This window comes from Hyperolius riggenbachi, chromosome 3 (genome assembly GCF_040937935.1).
Source record: "Hyperolius riggenbachi isolate aHypRig1 chromosome 3, aHypRig1.pri, whole genome shotgun sequence".
In the NCBI taxonomy this organism is placed as follows: Eukaryota; Metazoa; Chordata; class Amphibia; order Anura; family Hyperoliidae; genus Hyperolius; species Hyperolius riggenbachi.
The window spans coordinates 14,927,790-14,955,284 of NC_090648.1; the positions used below are offsets into that span (position 1 = coordinate 14,927,790).

A 27,495-nucleotide genomic window follows, 5' to 3' on the forward strand; every position below is an offset into this window, starting at 1 on the left:
AGGAAGGTCGCACAGGATTGCATGGCACACGTGGGTCAGTGTAATCCTGTGGGCAGCACCATCAGACACAGCTCCAGACACTAGAGGGAGCTGTGAGCAGAGAGGAAGGTTGCACAGGATTGTATGGCACATGCAGGTCAGCGTAATCCTTTGGGCAGCACCATCAGACATGGCTCCAGACACTAGAGGGAGCTGTGAGCAGAGAGGAAGGTCGCACAGGATTGTAGTACACATGGGTCAGCGTAATCCTGTGGGCAGCACCATCAGACATAGCTCCAGACACTAGAGGGAGCTGTGAGCAGAGAGGAAGGTCGCACAGGATTGTAGTACACATGGGTCAGTGTAATCCTGTGGGCAGCACCATCAGACATAGCTCCAGACACTAGAGGGAGCTGTGAGCAGAGAGGAAGGTTGCACAGGATTGTATGGCACATGCCGGCCAGCGTAATCCTGTGGGAAGCACCATCAGACATAGCTCCAGACACTAGAGGGAGCTGTGAGCAGAGAGGAAGGTCGCACAGGATTGTATGGCACACGTGGGTCAGTGTAATCCTGTGGGCAGCACCATCAGACATAGCTCCAGACACTAGAGGGAGCTGTGAGCAGAGAGGAAGGTCGCACAGGATTGTATGGCACATGCGGGCCAACGTAATCCTGTGGGCAGCACCATCAGACACAGCTCCAGACACTAGAGGGAGCTGTGAGCAGAGAGGAAGGTTGCACAGGATTGTATGGCACATGCGGGCCAGCGTAATCCTGTGGGCTGCACCATCAGACATAGCTCCAGACACTAGAGGGAATTGTGAGCAGAGGGGAAGGTCGCACAGGATTATATGGCACACGTGGGTCAGTGTAATCCTGTGGGCAGCACCATCAGATATAGCTCCAGACACTAGAGGGAGCTGTGAGCAGAGAGGAAGGTCGCACAGGATTGTATGGCACATGCGGGGCAGCATAATCCTGTGGGCAGCACCATCAGACACAGCTCCAGACACTAGAGGGAGCTGTGAGCAGAGAGGAAGGTCGCACAGGATTGTATGGCACACGTGGGTCAGTGTAATCCTGTGGGCAGCACCATCAGACACAGCTCCAGACACTAGAGGGAGCTGTGAGCAGAGACTTCTGTCATACAGAATTGTAATACACATGGGTCAGCGTAATTCTGTGGGAAGCACCATCAGACATGGCTCCAGACACTAGAGGGAGCTGTGAGCAGAGAGGAAGGTTGCTCAGGGACGGGGAGGGGCGTACGGAGGCACAGGGGGATACTACATGTATAGTGTACGTCCACTAGAAACACAATACAATACTTTGGCACATAGATGGCTCGATAGACAATTTCCGACAGGTCTGATCTGATTTCGATTGAAAATATGTACACATAGCTAGAGAGATTTAGGGCATTACTGCCCCCCACCTCCCTCCTCTGATATATGAAAATATGTACTTGTAGCGAGAAAGAGAAACCGAGGGCGTGGCTTATTAATGACCAGTGTTCTGTAGTATGATTTAATATTTAGGTGGCATGTGGAGCTGTCATACTCTACAGCACTCCTCCCCCCCTCCCCCAGTCTAAGCCACGCCTCTCTGTTAGTAACTAATGGCCATGATAGTTTAATAGTAAGCAGAGAGGTGTGGCTTCACCTCACAAGCCAATCACTTCTCCTGATATATAGACGTATGGCTTAAAGAGGAGTGTAACAGGCTAACACTGGTAGTGAGCAGGCAGGTGGTGGTGGCTGAGGAGAAGATTGTCATCTGTGAATAGATGCAGCAAGTATTTTTCTCTATTGTACCAGAAAGCTGCATTGTAAAGGGACTGTAGTGAACAAAGCTCTGTGTGGAGTACACATGGAGCTGCCTGTCCCGTCCCCCTATCCCTCTCCATCTGTCCATACACCCGCAGAGCCCACCGCGTAACCCGTCCAGTCCCTGTGCTGCCTGAGGGGATGGGACACATACACCTGCAGAGCCCACCGCGTAACCCGTCCTGTCCCCGTGCTGCCGGAGGGGGGGGGGGGGACATACACCCGCAGAGCTCACCGCGTAACCCGTCCAGATCCCTGTGCTGCCGGGGGGGGGGGGAGGGGGGAATGTGTCATCTGGTTACATTTCCATCAGACGTCATGCGAGATTTGCTAAGTGGATTATATGCTACTTAAGTTACAGACAATATTTTCCACACCGTCTGTCCTCTGAACGGGGGCCAAGCTTTGTGCCGCCGGCCACAGGACAAGTCACCGATCACAGGGTCACTCCACCCAAAACCGAGACCTCAAAGCTTGCTGGAGTCTGAGGGGGGTACTCCACCCACAACCGAGGCCTCAGAGCTTGCTGGAGTCTGAGGGGTTACTCTACCCACAACCGAGGCCTCGGAGCTTGCTTGAGTCTGAGGGGTCACTCCACCCACAACCGAGACCCCGGAGCTTGCTGGAGTCTGAGGGGTCACTCCACACACAACCGAGGCCTCAGAGCTTGCTGGAGTCTGAGGGGTCACTCCACCCACAACTGAGACCTCAGAGCTTGCTGGAGTCTAAGGGGTCACTCCACCCACAACTGAGACCTCAGAGCTTGCTGGAGTCTGAGGGGTCACTCCACCCACAACTGAGACCTCAGAGCTTGCTGGAGTCTGAGGGGTCACTCCACCCACAACTGAGACCTCAGAGCTTGCTGGAGTCTGAGGGGTCACTCCACCCACAACCGAAGCCTCAGAGCTTGCTGGAGTCTGAGGGGTCACTCCACCCACAACCGAGGCCTCAGAGCTTGCTGGAGTCTGAGGGGTTACTCCACCCACAACTGAGACCTCAGAGCTTGCTGGAGTCTAAGGGGTCACTCCACCCACAACTGAGACCTCAGAGCTTGCTGGAGTCTAAGGGGTCATTCCACCCACAACCGAGGCCTCAGAGCTTGCTGGAGTCTGAGGGGTTACTCCACCCACAACCGAAGCCTCAGAGCTCCTCCAGCCCCCTCCGCATGGATCGTATCCATGCCACCGTCCTCTCAGCTTTCTCCACCTCCGGTGCCGGGTGCTGTCAGTTGCGGGCAGTCTGCACAAGAGAAGTGCGCTCTCTACATATCTCTCCAGCGGCTGCCGGACTGACATAGGTGGCGGCACCTGGTAGCTCCGCTAGAGAAGAGTGAGGATGGTGTGGGAGCGATCCGTGCGGAGGGGGCTGCAGGTCTCTGGTTTCCTTTAACTTAGCACAGGGTCATCAAACTCAGATACAAAGTGGGCTAAAATTGTATACTGGAACCCATCTGCAGGCCAACCTCATTGTCTGCTGGTCAACTTCTCTCCCTTATACAGTTCCCTGGTGTCTAGATGCCCCCACCCTCCCCTATAAAGTTCCCTAGTGTATGGTGCTTTCCCCCTACCTCCCCATATGGCTTTCCTGGTGATCTAGGGCTTCACCTCCAATATAGCTTTCCTGGTGGTCTAGAGTGGGCCCAACATAATGCAAAGTGGAGAAACCACTTGAGGGCCAAATTTAATGGCTCTGAGTACCAGATTTGGCCCGCGGGCCGGAGTTTGACATGCATGACTTCGTTTTATTGAACATTTAAAGAGACACTGAAGTGAAAAAAAAAATATGATATAATTTGTATGTGTAGTACAGCTAAGAAATAAAACATTAGGAGCAGAGACATAAGTCTAATATTGTTTCCAGTACAGGAAGAGTTAAGAAACTCCAGTTGTTATTGTTATCTATGCAAATTGCCATTGAGCTCCACGACTTTCAAAGTCCCAAAGAGCTCTGTCTTCTGAAGGCTGTATTGTTTTTTCTTTTGCAGAGAATAGTTCAGGACAGGTCAAAAGTTCATCTGCCTGCTCTGTAAAAAACGTTTAGAATGCTGAGTAATGTGTAAACTGCAATTATTAGAGAATGATGCAATGTTATAAAAAAAAAAGCTGTATACCTGAAAATAAAAATATGAAAATATTTTCTTTGCTACTAATGTTCTAGTAATTATCCGTACTACACAACCAATTCATTATTCAATAAAAAAAAAATTCGCTTCAGTGTCTCTTTAAAGCAGGGGTCTCAAACTCAATTTACCTGGGGGGACGCAGGAGGCAAAGTCAGGATGAGGCTGGGCCGCATAAGGGATTTCACAACCGCGGTGCATCGCTGCCTCTGCCCGCCCCTCTCACTCTTCCTTCACAGAGAGGGGCGGGGAGAGGCGGTCATCCGTGCGGCGATTGTCGTCAGGAGGGGCAGAGCTGAAGCTGAAAGCTCTGCCCCTTCCAGGAAATGCCGGCGGATTGCCCCCCCGGGCGATTTGGGGGCTCTGCAGCCCTCGTTTAGTGGCGGGGATGCGGCGGATTACTTGGGAGCACTGAAGCGAACTATAAGGAAGCTTTTGCCGGCGAGGGCCACAAAATATTGTATCGAGGGTCGCAAATGGCCCGCGGGCCGCGAGTTTGAGACACCTGCTTTAAAGTGTCCAGAAGAAAAGGCAGATCAAATGCTGCTGATTTTGCAAACTTTGTTAATTGTATGGAGCTTGCAAATAGATTGATCAAATCATTAAAGGCCTGTACACACTCCTGACTGCGGTGGCCAATAATGACCACCTCAGTCCCCATCTTCTCCTCCCCCATAGCATAGCAACATAGCTGACATGCATTTGTACAGGCCGGCCAGCGATGTCACGATCCCCAACAGGCGACACAAGAGGTGTATACACACAGTTAGGCAGCTTTTGATTGGTCTGTTAGGGGTGTGGTTTTCTCACTCTCTCCTTTCTGGTCTCGCAGATGTCCTCGGCTGCGGCGGACTCCTTTGAAGCCCGACTTGTGGCGGTGTGTGAGAAGATGATGGCGCAGACCTGCTGGGTGACGTCAGACCTGCTGGCACATGAGATGAGTTTCCGGGGGATGACTCTGCTCCATCTGGCCGCCGCTCAGGGCTACGCCCGGCTCATCGAAACGCTGATCCAGTGGAGGTGAGTAGTGATGGGCGTGTCTAGGAGAAGTCATGGAGAAGCATGTGATCAGTCTGGTCAGGTCATGGATATGTAAGTCTCTGATTAGTGATGGTCCTGTCTAGGAGAAGTCATGGTGAAGCATGTGATCAGTGTGGTCAGGTGATAGATATGTAAGTCTCTGATTAATGATGGTCCTCTGTAGGAGAAGTCATGGAGAAGCATGTGATCAGTTTGGTCAGGTGATAGATATGTAAGTCTCTGATTAGTGATGGTCGTGTCTAGGAGAAGTCATGGAGAAGCATGTGATCAGTCTGGTCAGGTGATAGATATGTAAGTCTCTGATTAGTGATGGTTGTGTCTAGGAGAAGTCATGGAGAAGCATGTGATCAGTGTGGTCAGGTGATGAATATGTAATTCTCTGATTAGTGATGGTTATGTCTAGGAGAAGTCATGGTGAAGCATGTGATCAGTCTGGTCAGGTCATGGATATGTAAGTCTCTGATTAGTGATGGTCCTGTCTAGGAGAAGTCATGGAGAAGCATGTGATCAGTTTGGTCAGGTGATAGATATGTAAGTCTCTGATTAGTGATGGTCATGTCTAGGAGAAGTCATGGAGAAGCATGTGATCAGTTTGGTCAGGTGATAGATATGTAAGTCTCTGATTAGTGATGGTCATGTCTAGGAGAAGTCATGGAGAAGCATGTGATCAGTTTGGTCAGGTGATAGATATGTAAGTCTCTGATTAGTGATGGTCCTCAGTAGGAGAAGTCATGGAGAAGCATGTGATCAGTCTGGTCAGGTCATGGATATGTAAGTCTCTGATTAGTGATGGTCCTGTCTAGGAGAAGTCATGGTGAAGCATGGGATCAGTGTGGTTAGGTGATAGATATGTAAGTCTCTGATTAGTGATGGTCCTCTGTAGGAGAAGTCATGGAGAAGCATGTGATCAGTTTGGTCAGGTAATAGATATGTAAGTCTCTGATTAGTGATGGTCATGTCTAGGAGAAGTCATGAAGAAGCATGTGATCAGTTTGGTCAGGTGATAGATATGTAAGTCTCTGATTAGTGATGGTCATGTCTAGGAGAAGTCATGGAGAAGCATGTGATCAGTTTGGTCAGGTGATAGATATGTAAGTCTCTGATTAGTGATGGTCCTCTGTAGGAGAAGTCATGGAGAAGCATGTGATCAGTTTGGTCAGGTGATAGATATGTAAGTCTCTGATTAGTGATGGTCCTCTGTAGGAGAAGTCATGGAGAAGCATGTGATCAGTTTGGTCAGGTGATAGATATGTAAGTCTCTGATTAATGATGGTCATGTCTAGGAGAAGTCATGGAGAAGCATGTGATCAGTCTGGTCAGGTGATAGATATGTAAGTCTCTGATTAGTGATGGTCGTGTCTAGGAGAAGTCATGGAGAAGCGTGAGATCAGTTTGGTCAGGTGATGGATATGTAAGTCTCTGATTATTGATGGTCCTGTGTAGGAGAAGTCATGGAGAAGCATGTGATCAGTGTGGTCAGGTGATAGATATGTAAGTCTCTGATTAGTGATGGTTCTGTGTAGGAGAAGTCATGGAGAAGCATGTGATCAGTCTGGTCAGGTGATAGATATGTAAGTCTCTGATTAGTGATGGTCATGTCTAGGAGAAGTCATGGAGATGCATGTGATCAGTCTGGTTAGGTGATGGATATGTAAGTCTCTGATTAGTGATGGTCCTGTCTAGGAGAAGTCATGGAGAAGCATGTGATCAGTGTGGTCAGGTGATGGATATGTAAGTCTCTGATTAATGATGGTCCTGTCTAGGAGAAGTCATGGAGAAGCATGTGATCAGTCTGGTCATGTGATAGATATGCAAGTCTCTGATTAGTGATAGGCGTGTCTAGGAGAAGTCATGGAGAAGCATGCGATGGAGAAGCATGTGATCAGTTTGGTCAGGTGACAGATATGTACGTCCCTGATTTGCTAGTCAGGATCATGTGCTAAAGCAGGATGTGATCACAGCAAATCAGAGCTTTGCAAATCTATCAGCTGATCAAATCACATGTTTTTCCATGAGTTCTCCTACATAAAAGCATCACTAGAGGTGTGCGCTCAGCTGCATGCAGACTGTATATTGTGTTCATGACCATCTCAGGTGACATTCAGTGAGTGTGTGTATAGTTATCCCCAAACATCCAATCTTTTCACTTCTTATGGGGACCCTGCAGGGGAGGAAACACAGAATCTAGGCTCAACCCCCCCCCCCCCCCTTTCATTCACAAAACATACTGGTGATACCTCCCCTCTCCATTGTACAGAACATGCTGCTCATCCAAACCATCCCCTCTCCATTGTACAGAACAGACTCCTCCTCCTCCTTTCCATTTTCCATAGTACAGGACATGCTGCTCATCTTCCCCCTCCCTCATGCATACAATAGAGCAGGCTCCTCCTCCTCCACCTCCCCCTTTCCATAGTACAGAACAGGTTGCTCATACTCCTCCTTACCACTCCATAGTGCAGAACAAGGTTGTTTTTATGACCATTCCTAATCTGTTACCTGAAATGGTTGTGTCGGGATGGAGACATCTGTCTGTCTGCTGTGTGTGAAGCTGGAGCAAATCAGATGATGATAGAGGTGGAGCAAATCAGATGATGATAGAGGTGGAGGAGATCAGATGATGATAGAGGTGGAGCAGATCAGATGATGATGGAGGTGGAGCAGATCAGATGATGATAGAGGTGGAGGAGATCAGATGATGATAAAGGTGGAGGAGATCAGATGATGATAGAGGTGGAGGAGATCAGATGATGATAGAGGTGGAAGAGATCAGATGATGATGGAGGTGGAGCAGATCAGATAATGATAGAGGTGGAGGAGATCAGATGATGATAGAGGTGGAGGAGATCAGATGATAGAGGTGGAGGAGATCAGATGATGATAGAGGTGGAGGAGATCAGATGATGATAAAGGTGGAGGAGATCAGATGATGATAGAGGTGGAGGAGATCAGATGATGATAGAGGTGGAGCAGATCAGATGATGATAGAGGTGGAGGAGATCAGATGATGATAGAGGTGGAGGAGGTCAGATGATGATAGAGGAGGAGCAGATCAGATGATGATAGAGGTGGAGGAGGTCAGAAGATGATAGAGGTGGAGGAGGTCAGATGATGATAGAGGTGGAGGAGGTCAGATGATGATAGAGGTGGAGGAGATCAGATGATGATAGAGGTGGAGGAGATCAGATGATGATAGAGGTGGAGGAGATCAGATGATGATAGAGGTGGAAGAGATCAGATGATGATGGAGGTGGAGCAGATCAGATGATGATAGAGGTGGAGGAGATCAGATGATGATAAAGGTGGAGCAGATCAGATGATGATAGAGGTGGAGCAGATCAGATGATGATAGAGGTGGAGCAGATCAGATGATGAAAGAGGTGGAGCAGATCAGATGATGATGGAGGTGGAGGAGATCAGATGATGATGGAGGTGGAGGAGATCAGATGATGATAGAGGTGGAGGAGATCAGATGATGATAGAGGTGGAGGAGATCAGATGATGATAGAGGTGGAGCAGATCAGATGATGATAGAGGTGGAGGAGATCAGATGATGATAGAGGTGGAGGAGATCAGATGATGATGGAGGTGGAGGAGATCAGATGATGATAGAGGTGGAGGAGGTCAGATGATGAAAGAGGTGGAGGAGATCAGATAATGATAGAGATGGAGGAGATCAGATGATGATAGAGGTGGAGGAGATCAGATGATAGAGGTGGAGGAGATCAGATGATGATAGAGGTGGAGGAGATCAGATGATGATAGAGGTGGAGGAGATCAGATGATGATAGAGGTGGAGGAGATCAGATGATGATAGAGGTGGAGGAGATCAGATGATGATAGAGGTGGAGGAGATCAGATGATGATATAGGTGGAGCAGATCAGATGATGATAGAGGTGGAGGAGGTCAGATGATGACAGAGCTGGAGGAGATCAGATGATGATGGAGGTGGAGGAGATCAGATGATGATAGAGGTGGAGGAGGTCAGATGATGATAGAAGTGGAGGAGATCAGATGATGATAGAGGTGGAGCAGATCAGATGATGATAGAGGTGGAGGAGGTCAGATGATGATAGAGGTGGAGGAGGTCAGAGATGATAGAGGTGGAGGAGATCAGATGATAGAGGTGGAGGAGAGCAGATGATGATAGAGGTGGAGGAGATCAAATGATGATAGAGGTGGAGGAGATCAGAGGATGATAGAGATGGAGGAGATCAGATGATGATAGAGGTGGAGGAGGTCAGATGATGATAGAGCTGGAGGAGATCAGATGATGATGGTTGAGGAGATCAGATGATGATAGAGGTGGAGGAGATCAGATGATGATAGAGGTGGAGGAGGTCAGATGATGATAGAGGTGGAGGAGGTCAGATGATGAAAGAGGTGGAGGAGATCAGATGATGATAGAGGTGGAGGAGATCAGATGATGATAGAGGTGGAGGAGATCAGATGATGAAAGAGGTGGAGGAGATCAGATGATGATAGAGGTGGAGGAGATCAGATGATGATAGAGGTGGAGGAGGTCAGATGATGATAGAGGTGGAGCAGATCAGATGATGATAGAGATGGAGGAGATCAGATGATGATAGAGGTGGAGGAGGTCAGAGATGATGGTTAAGGAGATCAGATGATGATAGAGCTGGAGGAGGTCAGATGATGATAGAGGTGGAGGAGATCAGATGATGATAGAGGTGGAGGAGATCAGATGATGATAGAGGTGGAGGAGATCAGATGATGATAGAGGTGGAGCAGATCAGATGATGATAGAGGTGGAGGAGGTCAGATGATGATAGAGCTGGAGGAGATCAGATGATGATGGTTGAGGAGATCAGATGATGATATAGGTGGAGCAGATCAGATGATGATAGAGATGGAGGAGATCAGATGATGATAGAGGTGGAGGAGGTCAGAGATGATGGTTGAGGAGATCAGATGATGATAGAGCTGGAGGAGGTCAGATGATGATAGAGGTGGAGGAGATCAGATGATGATAGAGGTGGAGGAGATCAGATGATGATAGAGGTGGAGGAGATCAGATGATGATAGAGGTGGAGGAGATCAGATGATGATAGAGGTGGAGGAGATCAGATGATGATAGAGGTGGAGGAGATCAGATGATGATAGAGGTGGAGGAGATCAGATGATGATAGAGGTGGAGGAGATCAGATGATGATAGAGGTGGGGGAGATCAGATGATGATAGAGGTGGAGGAGATCAGATGATGATAGAGGTGGAGGAGGTCAGAGATGATAGAGGTGGAGGAGATCAGATGATGATGGAGGTGGAGGAGATCAGATGATGATGGAGGTGGAGGAGATCAGATGATGATGGAGGTGGAGGAGATCAGATGATGATGGAGGTGGAGGAGATCAGATGATGATGGAGGTGGAGGAGATCAGATGATGATAGAGGTGGAGGAGATCAGATGATGATGGAGGTGGAGGAGATCAGATGATGATGGAGGTGGAGGAGATCAGATGATGATAGAGGTGGAGGAGGTCAGATGATGATAGAGGTGGAGGAGGTCAGATGATGATAGAAGTGGAGGAGATCAGATGATGATAGAGGTGGAGCAGATCAGATGATGATAGAGGTGGAGGAGGTCAGATGATGATAGAGGTGGAGGAGGTCAGAGATGATAGAGGTGGAGGAGATCAGATGATAGAGGTGGAGGAGATCAGATGATGATAGAGGTGGAGGAGATCAGATGATGATAGAAATGGAGGAGATCAGATGATGATAGAGGTGGAGGAGGTCAGATGATGATAGAGCTGGAGGAGATCAGATGATGATGGTTGAGGAGATCAGATGATGATATAGGTGGAGGAGATCAGATGATGATAGAGGTGGAGGAGGTCAGATGATGATATAAGTGGAGCAGATCAGATGATGATAGAGATGGAGGAGATCAGATGATGATAGAGGTGGAGGAGGTCAGAGATGATGGTTGAGGAGATCAGATGATGATAGAGCTGGAGGAGGTCAGATGATGATAGAGGTGGAGGAGATCAGATGATGATAGAGGTGGAGGAGATCAGATGATGATAGAGGTGGAGGAGATCAGATGATGATAGAGGTGGAGGAGATCAGATGATGATAGAGGTGGAGGAGATCAGATGATGATAGAGGTGGAGGAGATCAGATGATGATAGAGGTGGAGGAGATCAGATGATGATAGAGGTGGAGGAGATCAGATGATGATAGAGGTGTAGGAGATCAGATGATGATAGAGGTGGAGGAGATCAGATGATGATAGAGGTGGAGGAGATCAGATGATGATAGAGGTTGAGCAGATCAGATGATGATAGAGGTGGAGGAGGTCAGAGATGATAGAGGTGGAGGAGATCAGATGATGATGGAGGTGGAGGAGATCAGATGATGATGGAGGTGGAGGAGATCAGATGATGATGGAGGTGGAGGAGATCAGATGATGATAGAGGTGGAGGAGGTCAGATGATGATAGAGGTGGAGGAGGTCAGATGATGATAGAAGTGGAGGAGATCAGATGATGATAGAGGTGGAGCAGATCAGATGATGATAGAGGTGGAGGAGGTCAGATGATGATAGAGGTGGAGGAGGTCAGAGATGATAGAGGTGGAGGAGATCAGATGATAGAGGTGGAGCAGATCAGATGATGATAGAGGTGGAGGAGATCAGATGATGATAGAAATGGAGGAGATCAGATGATGATAGAGGTGGAGGAGGTCAGATGATGATAGAGCTGGAGGAGATCAGATGATGATGGTTGAGGAGATCAGATGATGTTATAGGTGGAGGAGATCAGATGATGATAGAGGTGGAGGAGATCAGATGATGAAAGAGGTGGAGGAGATCAGATGATGAAAGAGGTGGAGGAGATCAGATGATGATAGAGGTGGAGGAGATCAGATGATGATAGAAATGGAGGAGATCAGATGATGATAGAGGTGGAGGAGGTCAGATGATGATAGAGCTGGAGGAGATCAGATGATGATGGTTGAGGAGATCAGATGATGATATAGGTGGAGGAGATCAGATGATGAAAGAGGTGGAGGAGATCAGATGATGATAGAGGTGGAGGAGATCAGATGATGAAAGAGGTGGAGGAGATCAGATGATGAAAGAGGTGGAGGAGATCAGATGATGATAGAGGTGGAGGAGATCAGATGATGATAGAAATGGAGGAGATCAGATGATGATAGAGGTGGAGGAGGTCAGATGATGATAGAGCTGGAGGAGATCAGATGATGATGGTTGAGGAGGTCAGATGATGATAGAGGTGGAGGAGATCAGATGATGATAGAGGTGGAGGAGATCAGATGATGATAGAGGTGGAGGAGATCAGATGATGATATAGGTGGAGGAGATCAGATGATGATAGAGGTGGAGCAGATCAGATGATGATAGAGGTGGAGGAGGTCAGAGATGATAGAGGTGGAGGAGGTCAGAGATGATAGAGGTGGAGGAGATCTGATGATAGAGGTGGAGCAGATCAGATGATGATAGAGGTGGAGGAGATCAGATGATGATAGAAATGGAGGAGGTCAGATGATGATAGAGCTGGAGGAGATCAGATGATGATGGTTGAGGAGATCAGATGATGTTATAGGTGGAGGAGATCAGATGATGATAGAGGTGGAGGAGATCAGATGATGAAAGAGGTGGAGGAGATCAGATGATGAAAGAGGTGGAGGAGATCAGATGATGAAAGAGGTGGAGGAGATCAGATGATGATAGAGGTGGAGGAGATCAGATGATGATAGAGGTGGAGGAGATCAGATGATGAAAGAGGTGGAGGAGATCAGATGATGATAGAGGTGGAGGAGATCAGATGATGATAGAGGTGGAGGAGATCAGATGATGATAGAGGTGGAGGAGGTCAGATGATGATATAGGTGGAGCAGATCAGATGATGATAGAGATGGAGGAGATCAGATGATGATAGAGGTGGAGGAGGTCAGAGATGATGGTTGAGGAGATCAGATGATGATAGAGCTGGAGGAAGTCAGATGATGATAGAGTTGGAGGAGATCAGATGATGATAGAGGTGGAGGAGATCAGATGATGATAGAGGTGGAGGAGATCAGATGATGATAGAGGTGGAGCAGATCAGATGATGATAGAGGTGGAGGAGGTCAGATGATGATAGAGCTGGAGGAGATCAGATGATGATGGTTGAGGAGATCAGATGATGATAGAGGTGGAGGAGATCAGATGATGATAGAGGTGGAGGAGATCAGATGATGATATAGGTGGAGCAGATCAGAGGATGATAGAGATGGAGGAGATCAGATGATGATAGAGGTGGAGGAGGTCAGAGATGATGGTTGAGGAGGTCAGATGATGATAGAGGTGGAGGAGATCAGATGATGATAGAGGTGGAGGAGATCAGATGATGATAGAGGTGGAGGAGATCAGATGATTATAGAGGTGGAGGAGGTCAGAGATGATGGTTGAGGAGATAAGATGATGATAGAGGTGGAGGAGATCAGATGATGATAGAGGTGGAGGAGATCAGATGATGATAGAGGTGGAGCAGATCAGATGATGATAGAGGTGGAGGAGGTCAGAGATGATAGAGGTGGAGGAGATCAGATGATGATAGAGGTGGAGGAGATCAGATGATGATAGAGGTGGAGGAGATCAGATGATGATGGAGGTGGAGCAGATCAGATGATGATAGAGGTGGAGGAGATCAGATGATGATAGAGGTGGAGCAGATCAGATGATGATAGAGGTGGAGGAGGTCAGAGATGATAGAGGTGGAGGAGATCAGATGATGATAGAGGTGGAGGAGATCAGATGATGATAGAGGTGGAGGAGATCAGATGATGATAGAGGTGGAGGAGGTCAGATGATGATAGAGGTGGAGGAGGTCAGATGATGATAGAGGTGGAGGAGGTCAGATGATGATAGAGGTGGAGGAGATCAGATGATGATAGAGGTGGAGGAGATCAGATGATGATAGAGGTGGAGGAGATCAGATGATGATAGAGGTGGAGGAGATCAGATGATGATAGAGGTGGAGGAGATCAGATGATGATAGAGGTGGAGGAGATCAGATGATGATAGAGGTGGAGGAGATCAGATGATGATATAGGTGGAGCAGATCAGATGATGATAGAGGTGGAGGAGGTCAGATGATGATAGAGCTGGAGGAGATCAGATGATGATGGTTGAGGAGATCAGATGATGATAGAGATGGAGGAGATCAGATGATGATAGAGGTGGAGGAGGTCAGAGATGATGGTTGAGGAGATCAGATGATGATAGAGGTGGAGGAGATCAGATGATGATAGAGGTGGAGGAGATCAGATGATGATAGAGGTGGAGGAGATCAGATGATGATAGAGGTGGAGGAGATCAGATGATGATAGAGGTGGAGCAGATCAGATGATGATAGAGATGGAGGAGATCAGATGATGATAGAGGTGGAGGAGGTCAGAGATGATGGTTGAGGAGATCAGATGATGATAGAGGTGGAGGAGATCAGATGATGATAGAGGTGGAGGAGATCAGATGATGATAGAGGTGGAGGAGGTCAGATGATGATAGAGGTGGAGCAGATCAGGTGATGATAGAGGTGGAGGAGGTCAGAGATGATAGAGGTGGAGGAGATCAGATGATGATAGAGGTGGAGGAGATCAGATGATGATAGAGGTGGAGGAGATCAGATGATGATGGAGGTGGAGGAGATCAGATGATGATGGAGGTGGAGCAGATCAGATGATGATAGAGGTGGAGGAGGTCAGAGATGATAGAGGTGGAGGAGATCAGATGATGATAGAGGTGGAGGAGATCAGATGATGATAGAGGTGGAGGAGGTCAGATGATGATAGAGGTGGAGGAGATCAGATGATGATAGAGGTGGAGGAGATCAGATGATGATAGAGGTGGAGGAGATCAGATGATGATAGAGGTGGAGCAGATCAGATGATGATAGAGGTGGAGGAGGTCAGATGATGATAGACAGGGCAGTTTCTAGGCTAAATTTCACCCAGGGCGAGGGTGTAAAAATCGCCCCCCCCCTTCCCCGCCATGGAGCCAGGTATAGGTGCCCACAGTTTAGGTTAGCTATGTAGGTGCCACCAGTATGAATTAGACAGGTAGGTGCCTGCAGTATAGGTTTGGTAGGTAGGTGCCTGCAGTATAGGTTAGGTAGGTAGGTGCCTGCAGTATAGGTTAGATAGGTACCTAGGTTATATAGGTAGGTGCCTGCAATATAGATAAGTAGCTTAGATAGGTAGGTGACTGCAGTATAGCTTAGATAGGTAGGTGACAGTATAGGTTAGATAGGTAGGTAGGTGCCTGCTGTATAGGTTAGATAGGTAAGTGCTTGCAGTATAGGTTTGGTAGGTAGGTGCCTGCAGTATAGGTTTGGTAGGTGCCTGCAGTATAGGTTAGATAGGTAGGTGACTGCAGTATAGCTTAGATAAGTAGGTGCCAGTATAGGATAGATAGGTAGGTGACTGCAGTATAGGTTAGATAGGTAAGTGCTTGCAGTATAGGTTAGGTAGGTAGGTATCTGCAGTATAGCTTAGGTAGGTGACTGCAGTATAGCTTAGATAAGTAGGTGCCAGTATAGGATAGATAGGTAGGTGACTGCAGTATAGCTTAGGTAGGTGACTGCAGTATAGCTTCAATAAGTAGGTGCCAGTATAGGTTAGATAGGTAGGTGACTGCAGTATAGGATAGATAGGTAGGTGACTGCAGTATAGGTTAGGTAGGTGCTGCAGTATAGATTAGGTAGGTAGGTGCTGCAGTATAGATTAGGTAGGTAGGTAGGTGCTGCAATATAGAGTAGGTAGGTAGGTGCTGCAGTATAGATTACGTAGGTAGGTGCTGCAGTATAGATTAGGTAGGTAGGTAGGTGCTGCAGTATAGATTAGGTAGGTAGGTGCTGCAGTATAGAGTAGGTAGGTAGGTAGGTAGGTGCTGCAGTATAGATTAGGTAGGTGCTGAAGTATAGAGTAGGTAGGTAAGTGCTGCAGTATAGATTAGGTAGGTAGGTGCTGCAGTATAGATTAGGTAGGTAGGTGCTGCAATATAGAGTAGGTAGGTAGGTGCTGCAGTATAGATTAGGTAGGTAGTTGCTGCAGTATAGATTAGGTAGGTAGGTAGGTAGGTAGGTAGGTGCTGCAGTATAGAGTAGGTAGGTAGGTGCTGCAGTATAGAGTAGGTAGGTAGGTGCTGCAGTATAGATTAGGTAGGTAGGTGCTGCAGTATAGATTAGGTAGGTAGGTAGGTGCTGCAGTATAGATTAGGTAGGTAGGTAGGTAGGTGCTGCAGTATAGATTAGGTAGGTAGGTAGGTGCTGCAGTATAGATTAGGTAGGAAGGTGCTGCAGTATAGATTAGGTAGGTGCTGCAGTATAGAGTAGGTAGGTAGGTGTTGCAGTATAGATTAGGTAGGTAGGTGCTGCAGTATAGAGTAGGTAGGTAGGTGCTGCAGTATAGATTAGGTAGGTAGGTGCTGCAGTATAGATTAGGTAGGTAGGTGCTGCAGTATACATTAGGTAGGTGCTGCAGTATAGAGTAGGTAGGTAGGTGTTGCAGTATAGATTAGGTAGGTAGGTGCTGCAGTATAGAGTAGGTAGGTAGGTGCTGCAGTATAGATTAGGTAGGTAGGTGCTGCAGTATAGCGTAGGTAGGTAGGTGCTGCAGTATAGAGTAGGTAGGTGCTGCAGTATAGAGTAGGTAGGTAGGTGCTGCAGTATAGATTAGGTAGGTAGGTGCTGCAGTATAGATTAGGTAGATAGGTAGGTGCTGCAGTATAGATTAGGTAGGTAGGTGCTGCAGTATAGAGTAGGTAGGTAAGTGCTGCAGTATAGATTAGGTAGGTAGGTAGGTGCTGCAGTATAGATTAGGTAGGAAGGTGCTGCAGTATAGATTAGGTAGGTAGGTGCTGCAGTATAGAGTAGGTAGGTAAGTGCTGCAGTATAGATTAGGTAGGTAGGTAGGTGCTGCAGTATAGATTAGGTAGGAAGGTGCTGCAGTATAGATTAGGTAGGTAGGTGCTGCAGTATAGATTAGGTAGGTAGGTGCTGCAGTATAGCGTAGGTAGGTAGGTGCTGCAGTATAGCGTAGGTAGGTAGGTGCTGCAGTATAGAGTAGGTAGGTAGGTGCTGCAGTATAGATTAGGTAGGTAGGTAGGTGCTGCAGTATAGGTTAGGTAGGTAGGTAGGTGCTGCAGTATAGGTTAGGTAGGTAGGTAGGTGCTGCAGTATAGATTAGGTAGGTAGGTGCTGCAGTATAGATTAGGTAGGTAGGTAGGTGCTGCAGTATAGATTAGGTAGGTAGGTGCTACAGTATAGATTAGGTAGGTAGGTGCTGCAGTATAGATTGGGTAGGTAGGTGCTGCAGTATAGATTAGGTAGGTAGGTAGGTGCTGCAGTATAGATTAGGTAGGTAGGTAGGTGCTGCAGTATAGATTAGGTAGGTAGGTGCTGCAGTATAGCGTAGGTAGGTAGGTGCTGCAGTATAGAGTAGGTAGGTAGGTAGGTGCTGCAGTATAGAGTAGGTAGGTAGGTAGGTAGGTAGGTGCTGCAGTATAGAGTAGGTAGGTAGGTAGGTGCTGCAGTATAGATTAGGTAGGTAGGTAGGTGCTGCAGTATAGAGTAGGTAGGTAGGTAGGTGCTGCAGTATAGAGTAGGTAGGTAGGTAGGTGCTGCAGTATAGATTAGGTAGGTAGGTGCTGCAGTATGGGCCTCAGAGTTACACAAAAAAGCAATATTTTTATTGAAATTATTTGACACTGCAGCCTGCAGGACAGAGAGCGCCCCCTGCCCCTCCCCCCTCTCTGATAGCGGCCACACAGAGGCAAAGTCAGGTCACCAGCGCAGGTGAGCAGCAGCCAGCAGCAGGTCACTTACTGTCTGTGACCACCTGATGGACGAGAGGCGCCGATCCAGCCAGGCCCGGGGAGAAAGCACGCAGGGCGGGTCACCAGGAGGGGGACCACAAACGCATCGCCCCGGGAAGACAGCCAGTACAGTACTCCGCCTCCTCCTCCATCGGCACTCTGCCTGGCCTGCACATCGTGTCATCACGTGGTGGTGACGCACATGACGTCAGAGCGGAAAAAGAATGAAGCAGGACGCCCAGGAGGAGTGTGGGAAGGTCGCATTGTGATCGCGCTGGCGTACACCGCGCATCACTTGCTCAGCGGCTCCCGCAGTGTCTCTCCCTGCCGGCGCCCCCCTTCCTTCACATGCAATCTGCGCTCAGTGCGGTCGCCCGGTCCGCACGGTGATAAAAACGGCCCTGATGATAGAGCTGGAGGAGATCAGATGATGATGGTTGAGGAGATCAGATGATGATAGAGGTGGAGGAGGTCAGATGATGATAGAGGTGGAGGAGATCAGATGATGATAGAGGTGGAGGAGATCAGATGATGATAGAGGTGGAGGAGGTCAGAGATGATAGAGGTGGAGGAGATCAGATGATGATAGAGGTGGAGGAGATCAGATGATGATAGAGGTGGAGGAGATCAGATGATGATAGAGATGGAGGAGGTCAGATGATGATAGAGCTGGAGGAGGTCAGATGATGATAGAGGTGGAGGAGATCAGATGATGATGGTTGAGGAGATCAGATGATGATAGAGGTGGAGGAGGTCAGATGATGATAGAGGTGGAGGAGATCAGATGATGATAGAGGTGGAGGAGATCAGATGATGATAGAGGTGGAGGAGATCAGATGATGATAGAGGTGGAGGAGGTCAGAGATGATAGAGGTGGAGGAGATCAGATGATGATAGAGGTGGAGGAGATCAGATGATGATAGAGATGGAGGAGATCAGATGATGATAGAGGTGGAGGAGGTCAGAGATGATGGTTGAGGAGATCAGATGATGATAGAGGTGGAGGAGATCAGATGATGATAGAGGTGGAGGAGATCAGATTATGATAGAGGTGGAGGAGATCAGATGATGATAGAGGTGGAGCAGATCAGATGATGATAGAGGTGGAGGAGGTCAGAGATGATAGAGGTGGAGGAGATCAGATGATGATAGAGGTGGAGGAGATCAGATGATGATAGAGGTGGAGCAGATCAGATGATGATAGAGGTGGAGGAGGTCAGATGATGATAGAGCTGGAGGAGATCAGATGATGATGGTTGAGGAGATCAGATGATGATGGTTGAGGAGATCAGATGATGATAGAGGTGGAGGAGATCAGATGATGATAGAGGTGGAGCAGATCAGATGATGATAGAGGTGGAGCAGATCAGATGATGATAGAGGTGGAGGAGATCAGATGATGATAGAGGTGGAGGAGATCAGATGATGATAGAGGTGGAGGAGATCAGATGATGATAGAGGTGGAGCAGATCAGATGATGATAGAGGTGGAGCAGATCAGATGATGATAGAGGTGGAGCAGATCAGATGATGATAGAGGTGGAGGAGAGATGATGATGATGGTTGAGGAGATCAGATGATGATAGAGGTGGAGGAAATCAGATGATGATAGAGGTGGAGGAGGTCAGATGATGATAGAGGTGGAGGAAATCAGATGATGATAGAGGTGGAGGAGGTCAGATGATGATAGAGGTGGAGGAGATCAGATGATGATAGAGGTGGAGCAGATCAGATGATGATAGAGGTGGAGGAGATCAGATGATGATAGAGGTGGAGCAGATCAGATGATGATGGAGGTGGAGGAAATCAGATGATGATAGAGGTGGAGGAGGTCAGATGATGATAGAGGTGGAGGAGATCAGATGATGATAGAGGTGGAGCAGATCAGATGATGATAGAGGTGGAGCAGATCAGATGATGATAGAGGTGGAGCAGATCAGATGATGATAGAGGTGGAGGAGGTCAGATGATGATAGAGGTGGAGGAGGTCAGATGATGATAGAGGTGGAGGAGGTCAGAGATGATAGAGGTGGAGGAGATCAGATGATGATAGAGGTGGAGGAGATCAGATGATGATAGAGGTGGAGCAGATCAGATGATGAGGTGGAGCAGATCAGATGATGATAGAGGTGGAGGAGGTCAGAGATGATAGAGGTGGAGGAGGTCAGAGATGATAGAGGTGGAGGAGGTGGACAGGAATGATGAGTTCTCCCCTCTCTCTCTTTGCAGGAGTATCCATTCTCAGAGTCTGGTGGTGGAGCTGGAGGTGGATCCTCTGAACGTCGATCACTTCTCCTGCACTCCTCTGGTGAGAATTCTCTGCTCTACCGCCTCTTGTTTGTCTTCCCTCTTGCTGTCCATTTATGGTGGTCATACACCTATAGATTTACAGCAGATTCGACCATCAGATAGATTTCTGTCAGACATTTTTGACATCAGTATCATTTCTGGGGATAACAGAAGAAAATAGCATTTTTGGAATATCTCTGCCGTTTTCTGGACCAGGAAAGCTGAAGTACACCTGAGGATAGTGCCGGGGATGCCTGGACTTCTACATAAACAATATAAAGTAATGAAAGTATCGCCAATTGGGCAGGCACATGGCAGATGAAGTTTAATGTTGATAAATGTAAAGTCCTGAAATTCAAACATGCCAATGGTAGATCATCCTATACAATAGATGGCACACAGCTGGGACCATCAGACTTAGAGAAGGCCTTAGGAATACTGGCCAATAACAAGTTAGGTAATTGTATGCAATGCCAAGCAGCAGCAGCTAAAGCAAATACAATTCTGGGTTCCATAAAAAGGGAAATAATATCTCGAGATGCTAGTATACTGCTCCCTCTGTATAAATCACTTGTGAGGCCACATCTGGAGTATGGGATAATGCGGGGGGAGGAGACATGATGCAGGGGGAGGAGACATGATGCAGGGGGAGGGGCACACACTGCTCCCTCTGTATAAATCACTTGTGAGGCCACATCTGGAGTATGGGATAATGCGGGGGGAGGGGACATGATGCAGGGGGAGGGACATGATGCAGGGGGAGGGGCACACACTGCTCCCTCTGTATAAATCACTTGTGAGGCCACATCTGGAGTATGGGATAATGCGGGGGGAGGAGACATGATGCAGGGGGAGGAGACATGATGCAGGGGGAGGGGCACACACTGCTCCCTCTGTATAAATCACTTGTGAGGCCACATCTGGAGTATGGGATAATGCGGGGGGAGGAGACATGATGCAGGGGGAGGGGCACACACTGCTCCCTCTGTATAAATCACTTGTGAGGCCACATCTGGAGTATGGAATAATGTGGGGGGAGGAGACATGATGCAGGGGGAGGGACATGATGCAGGGGGAGGGGCACACACTGCTCCCTCTGTATAAATCACTTGTGAGGCCACATCTGGAGTATGGAATAATGTGGGGGGAGGAGACATGATGCAGGGGGAGGGACATGATGCAGGGGGAGGGGCACACACTACTCCCTCTGTATAAATCACTTGTGAGGCCACATCTGGCGTATGGAATACAGTTTTGGACACCACACTATAGAAAGGACATTGACCTTCTAGAACGGGTACAAAGACGGGCAACTAAATTAATCAGAGGGATGGAAGATCTCACTTGCCAAGAAAGGTTGGACAAACTGGGCTTATTTAGCTTGGAAAAAAGGCGACTGAGAGGAGACCTGATTAACATGTATTAACCTCCTTGCCGGTTATCCCAAGCTCAGCTCGGGGTAACCTGCGCAGGAGGATTTCTCAGGCCCCGCTGGGCCGATTTGCATAATTTTTTTTTTTTGTTCCATGCAGCTAGCACTTTGCTAGCTGCTTGTAACATTCGATCGTCGCCGATCCGCCGCTAGCCGCCGCGCCGAGACGCCCCGCCCCCGCGCCAGACCCCTGTGCAGCCTGGCCAATCAGTGCCAGGCAGCGCTGAGGGGTGGATCAGGATTCCCTGTGACGTCATCCCGCCCGGTCGCCATGGCGACCGGGGAAGCTCTGCAGGAAATCCCGTTCTCAACAGGATTTCCTGCATACTCTGATCGCCAAAGGCGATCGGAGTGGGTGGGGGGATGCCGCCGCTCAGCGGCTATCATGTAGCGAGCCCTGGGCTCGCTACATGATTGGAGAAAAAAAAACATAAAAAAAAGTTCTGCGCTGCCTCCTTGCCGGCGAGAATTAGACCGGCAAGGAGGTTAATACATCAGAGGGCAATACAAAAGCTTGGCAGACGAGATTTCTGTCCCTAGGGTTGTCCAACGGACAAGGGGACATGATCTGCGTATGGAGGGAAAAAGTTTTTGCCATCTATTTAGAAAAGGGTCCTTCGCAGTGAGAGTGGTTAATATGTGGAACATCTTACCTCAGGAAGTAGTTATGCAAACTCTATGGGCTCGATTCAGTAAACGGTGCTAACCCAGTTAGCACGCCTAAAGGCTTTGGGCGTGCTAACTAGGGTGCTAAGTAATTAGCACATACAAACTACTTAGCACCGTAGTTAGCACATGCAAACTTCGCGCCGTAGTTACACATGCAAACTACTTAGCACCGTAGTTAGGACATGCAAACTACTACTTAGCACTGTGCTAACTAGGGTGCGAAGCTCCATGGTTAGATACCCCTGGTCTTGCTAATTATGATCTTGTAAAAGATAGAATATTTGGAAATTTAAATTCAATTTGAGCTCTATATATTATGTGACGATCATTATATTATTGTTAACAATACCTCTCATCTTCCACAGTGATAATTGATGCTGAAGCTACTGTTGGAAAAGTTAGGAGGCGCTCTGCTACACTGCATATTCTGTCATATGTTCCTTTTCTTTGTTGAATAAACACTGATTTTTTTTTTAAAAACTAGGGTGCTAAGTAGTTTACATGTGCTAACTAGGGTGCTAAGTAGTTTACATGTGCTAACTAGGGTGCTAAGTAGTTTACATGTGCTAACTAGGGTGCTAAGTAGTTTACATGTGCTAACTAGGGTGCTAAGTAGTTTACATGTGCTAACTAGGGTGCTAAGTAGTTTACATGTGCTAACCACGGTGCTAAGTAGTTTGCATGTGCTAACTACTTAGCACGTGCAAAGCATGTTAGCACATGCAAAGTGGCTTTTCACTGGCGTGCTAACACTTAGCACCCTTTTCTGAATCAAGCCCCATATCTGCATTTAAAGAGAGCTTGGATGGTTTCCTTACATTGAAGGGCATCCACGGCTATAATTATTAGGCGATTTCTGGTAGAGTTGATATAGGGATTTATCCGACTGCCGTCTGGAGTCTGGAAGGAATTTTCCCTTTGAAGGCTAATTGGGCAAGCATTGTATGGCCTTGTAAGGTTTTTCGCCTTCCCCTGGATCAACTGGGATAGGGTGAAGGTGTATTGTTGTTTTTGTTTTGTTTGGTTTTTTTGGGGGGGCTGGTTGAACTTAAAGGACGGATGTCTTTTTTTGAACCAAACTAACTGTGTAACTGTGGATGCTGCTATCGTTATCACTTCTGAATCCCTGACCGAGAATAAGTATGCAGATCAGATATTGTGACCGAATGGATAAATTACAGATTTGTGGATCAGTGAAAGCATTGATCAGACCGGATGGATAGATGACAGATATGTGGATCAGTGAAAGCAGTGATCAGACCGGGTGGATAGATGACAGATGTGTGGAGCAGTGAAAGCACTGATCAGACCGGATGGATAAATGACAGATTTGTGGATCAGTGAAAGCATTGATCAGACCCGATGGATAGATGACAGATATGTGGACGAGTGAAAGCACTGATCAGACCCAATGGATAGATGACAGATATGTGGACCAGTGAAAGCATTGATCAGACCCGATGGATAGATGACAGATATGTGGACCAGTGAAAGCATTGATCAGACCCGATGGATAGATGACAGATATGTGGACGAGTGAAAGCACTGATCAGACCCAATGGATAGATGACAGATATGTGGACCATTGAAAGCATTGATCAGACCCGATGGATAGATGACAGATATGTGGAGCAGTGAAAGAACTGATCAGACCCGATGGATAGATGACAGATATGTGGACCAGTGAAAGCACTGATTAGACCGGATGGATAGATGACAGATATGTGGACGAGTGAAAGCACTGATCAGACCCAATGGATAGATGACAGATATGTGGACCAGTGAAAGCAGTGATCAAACCGGATGGACAGATGACAGATATGTGGACCAGTGAAAGCAGTGATCAGACCGGATGGATAGATGACAGATATGTGGACCAGTGACCGCACTGATCAGACCAGATGGATAGATGACAGATATGTGGACCAGTGAAAGAACTGATCAGACCGGGTGGATAGACTACAGATATGTGGACCAGTGAAAGCACTGATCAGACCGGGTGGATAGATGACAGATATGTGGACCAGTGAAAGAACTGATCAGACCGGGTGGATAGACTACAGATATGTGGACCAGTGAAAGCACTGATCAGACCGGATGGATAGATGACAGATATGTGGACCAGTGAAAGCACTGATCAGACCCGATGGATAGATGACAGATATGTGGACCAGTGAAAGCATTGATCAGACCAGATGGATAGATGACAGATTTGTGGATCAGTGAAAGCATTGATCAGACCAGGTGGATAGATGACAGATATGTGGACCAGTGAAAGCACTGATCAGACCAGATGGATAGATGACAGATATGTGGACCAGTGAAAGAACTGATCAGACCGGGTGGATAGATGACAGATATGTGGACTAGTGACAGCACTGATCAGACCGGGTGGATAGATGACAGGTATGTGGACCACTGACAGCACTGATCAGACCCGATGGATAGATGACAGATATGTGGACCAGTGACCGCACTGATCAGACCCGATGGATAGATGACAGATATGTGGACCAGTGAAAGCACTGATCAGACCGGATGGATAGATGACAGATATGTGGACCAGTGAAAGCAGTGATCAGACCCGATGGATAGATGACAGCTATGTGGACCAGTGAAAGAACTGATCAGACCGGGTGGATAGATGACAGATATGTGGACCAGTGAAGGCACTGATCAGACCGGATGGATAGATGACAGATATGTGGACCAGTGAAAGCATTGATCAGACCAGATGGATAGATGACAGATATGTGGACCAGTGAAAGCATTGATCAGACCAGATGGATAGATGACAGATATGTGGACCAGTGAAAGAACTGATCAGACCCGATGGATAGATGACAGATATGTGGACCAGTGAAAGCATTGATCAGACCGGGTGGATAGATGACAGATATGTGGACTAGTGACAGCACTGATCAGACCGGGTGGATAGATGACAGATATGTGGACCAGTGACAGCACTGATCAGACCCGATGGATAGATGACAGATATGTGGACCAGTGACCGCACTGATCAGACCCGATGGATAGATGACAAATATGTGGACCAGTGAAAGCACTGATCAGACCGGATGGATAGATGACAGATATGTGGACTGGTGAAAGCACTGATCAGACCAGATGGACAGATGACAGATATGTGGACCAGTGAAAGCAGTGATCAGACCGGATGGATAGATGACAGATGTGTGGAGGAGTGAAAGCACTGATCAGACCGGATGGATAGATGACAGATATGTGGACGAGTGAAAGAACTGATCAGACCGGATGGATAGATGACAGATATGTGGACTAGTGAAAGCACTGATCAGACCAGATGGACAGATGACAGATATGTGGACCAGTGAAAGCAGTGATCAGACCGGATGGATAGATGACAGATATGTGGACTAGTGAAAGAACTGATCAGACCGGATGGATAGATGACAGATATGTGGACCAGTGAAAGCATTGATCAGACTAGATGGATAGATGACAGATTTGTGGATCAGTGAAAGCACTGATCAGACCCGATGGATAGATGACAGATATCTGGACCAGTGAAAGCACTGATCAGACCCGATGGATAGATGACAGATATGTGGACCAGTGACCGCACTGATCAGACCCGATGGATAGATGACAGATATGTGGACTAGTGAAAGCACTAATCAGACCGGATGGACAGATGACAGATATGTGGACCAGTGAAAGCAGTGATCAGACCGGATGGATAGATGACAGATATGTGGACCAGTGACCGCACTGATCAGACCAGATGGATAGATGACAGATATGTGGACCAGTGAAAGAACTGTTTAGACCGGGTGGATAGATTACAGATATGTGGACCAGTGAAAGCACTGATCAGACCGGGTGGATAGATGACAGATATGTGGACCAGTGAAAGCAGTGATCATACCCTATGGATAGATGACAGATATGTGGACCAGTGAAAGCACTGATCAGACCGGATGGATAGATGACAGATATGTGGACCAGTGAAAGCACTGATCAGACCCGATGGATAGATGACAGATATGTGGACCAGTGAAAGCATTGATCAGACCAGATGGATAGATGACAGATTTGTGGATCAGTGAAAGCATTGATCAGACCAGGTGGATAGATGACAGATATGTGGACCAGTGAAAGCACTGATCAGACCCGATGGATAGATGACAGATATGTGGACCAGTGAAAGCATTGATCAGACCGGGTGGATAGATGACAGATATGTGGACTAGTGACAGCACTGATCAGACCGGGTGGATAGATGACAGATATGTGGACCAGTGACAGCACTGATCAGACCCGATGGATAGATGACAGATATGTGGACCAGTGACCGCACTGATCAGACCCGATGGATAGATGACAAATATGTGGACCAGTGAAAGCACTGATCAGACCGGATGGATAGATGACAGATATGTGGACTAGTGAAAGCACTGATCAGACCAGATGGACAGATGACAGATATGTGGACCAGTGAAAGCAGTGATCAGACCGGATGGATAGATGACAGATGTGTGGACGAGTGAAAGCACTGATCAGACCGGATGGATAGATGACAGATATGTGGACGAGTGAAAGAACTGATCAGACCGGATGGATAGATGACAGATATGTGGACTAGTGAAAGCACTGATCAGACCAGATGGACAGATGACAGATATGTGGACCAGTGAAAGCAGTGATCAGACCGGATGGATAGATGACAGATATGTGGACTAGTGAAAGAACTGATCAGACCGGATGGATAGATGACAGATATGTGGACCAGTGAAAGCATTGATCAGACTAGATGGATAGATGACAGATTTGTGGATCAGTGAAAGCACTGATCAGACCCGATGGATAGATGACAGATATGTGGACCAGTGAAAGCACTGATCAGACCCGATGGATAGATGACAGATATGTGGACCAGTGACCGCACTGATCAGACCCGATGGATAGATGACAGATATGTGGACTAGTGAAAGCACTGATCAGACCGGATGGACAGATGACAGATATGTGGACCAGTGAAAGCAGTGATCAGACCGGATGGATAGATGACAGATATGTGGACCAGTGACCGCACTGATCAGACCAGATGGATAGATGACAGATATGTGGACCAGTGAAAGAACTGATCAGACCGGGTGGATAGATTACAGATATGTGGACCAGTGAAAGCACTGATCAGACCGGGTGGATAGATGACAGATATGTGGACCAGTGAAAGCAGTGATCAGACCCTATGGATAGATGACAGATATGTGGACCAGTGAAAGCAGTGATCATACCCTATGGATAGATGACAG

The 27,495-nt window shown here is 47.6% G+C and overlaps 1 protein-coding gene across 3 annotated transcripts in view; it reads left to right on the forward strand.

Annotated features, from left to right (window-relative positions):
* The window catches only part of CAMTA2 (calmodulin binding transcription activator 2), a 183,702-nt gene that overhangs the window by 133,597 nt on the left and 22,610 nt on the right, over nt 1-27,495 (forward strand). For all 3 annotated transcript variants that reach the window (XM_068273892.1, XM_068273893.1, XM_068273894.1), the window contains exons 13-14: nt 4,760-4,947; nt 20,038-20,116. In XM_068273892.1, the coding sequence (XP_068129993.1) occupies nt 4,760-4,947; nt 20,038-20,116 (267 nt within the window). The remainder of the gene's footprint in view (nt 1-4,759; nt 4,948-20,037; nt 20,117-27,495) is intronic.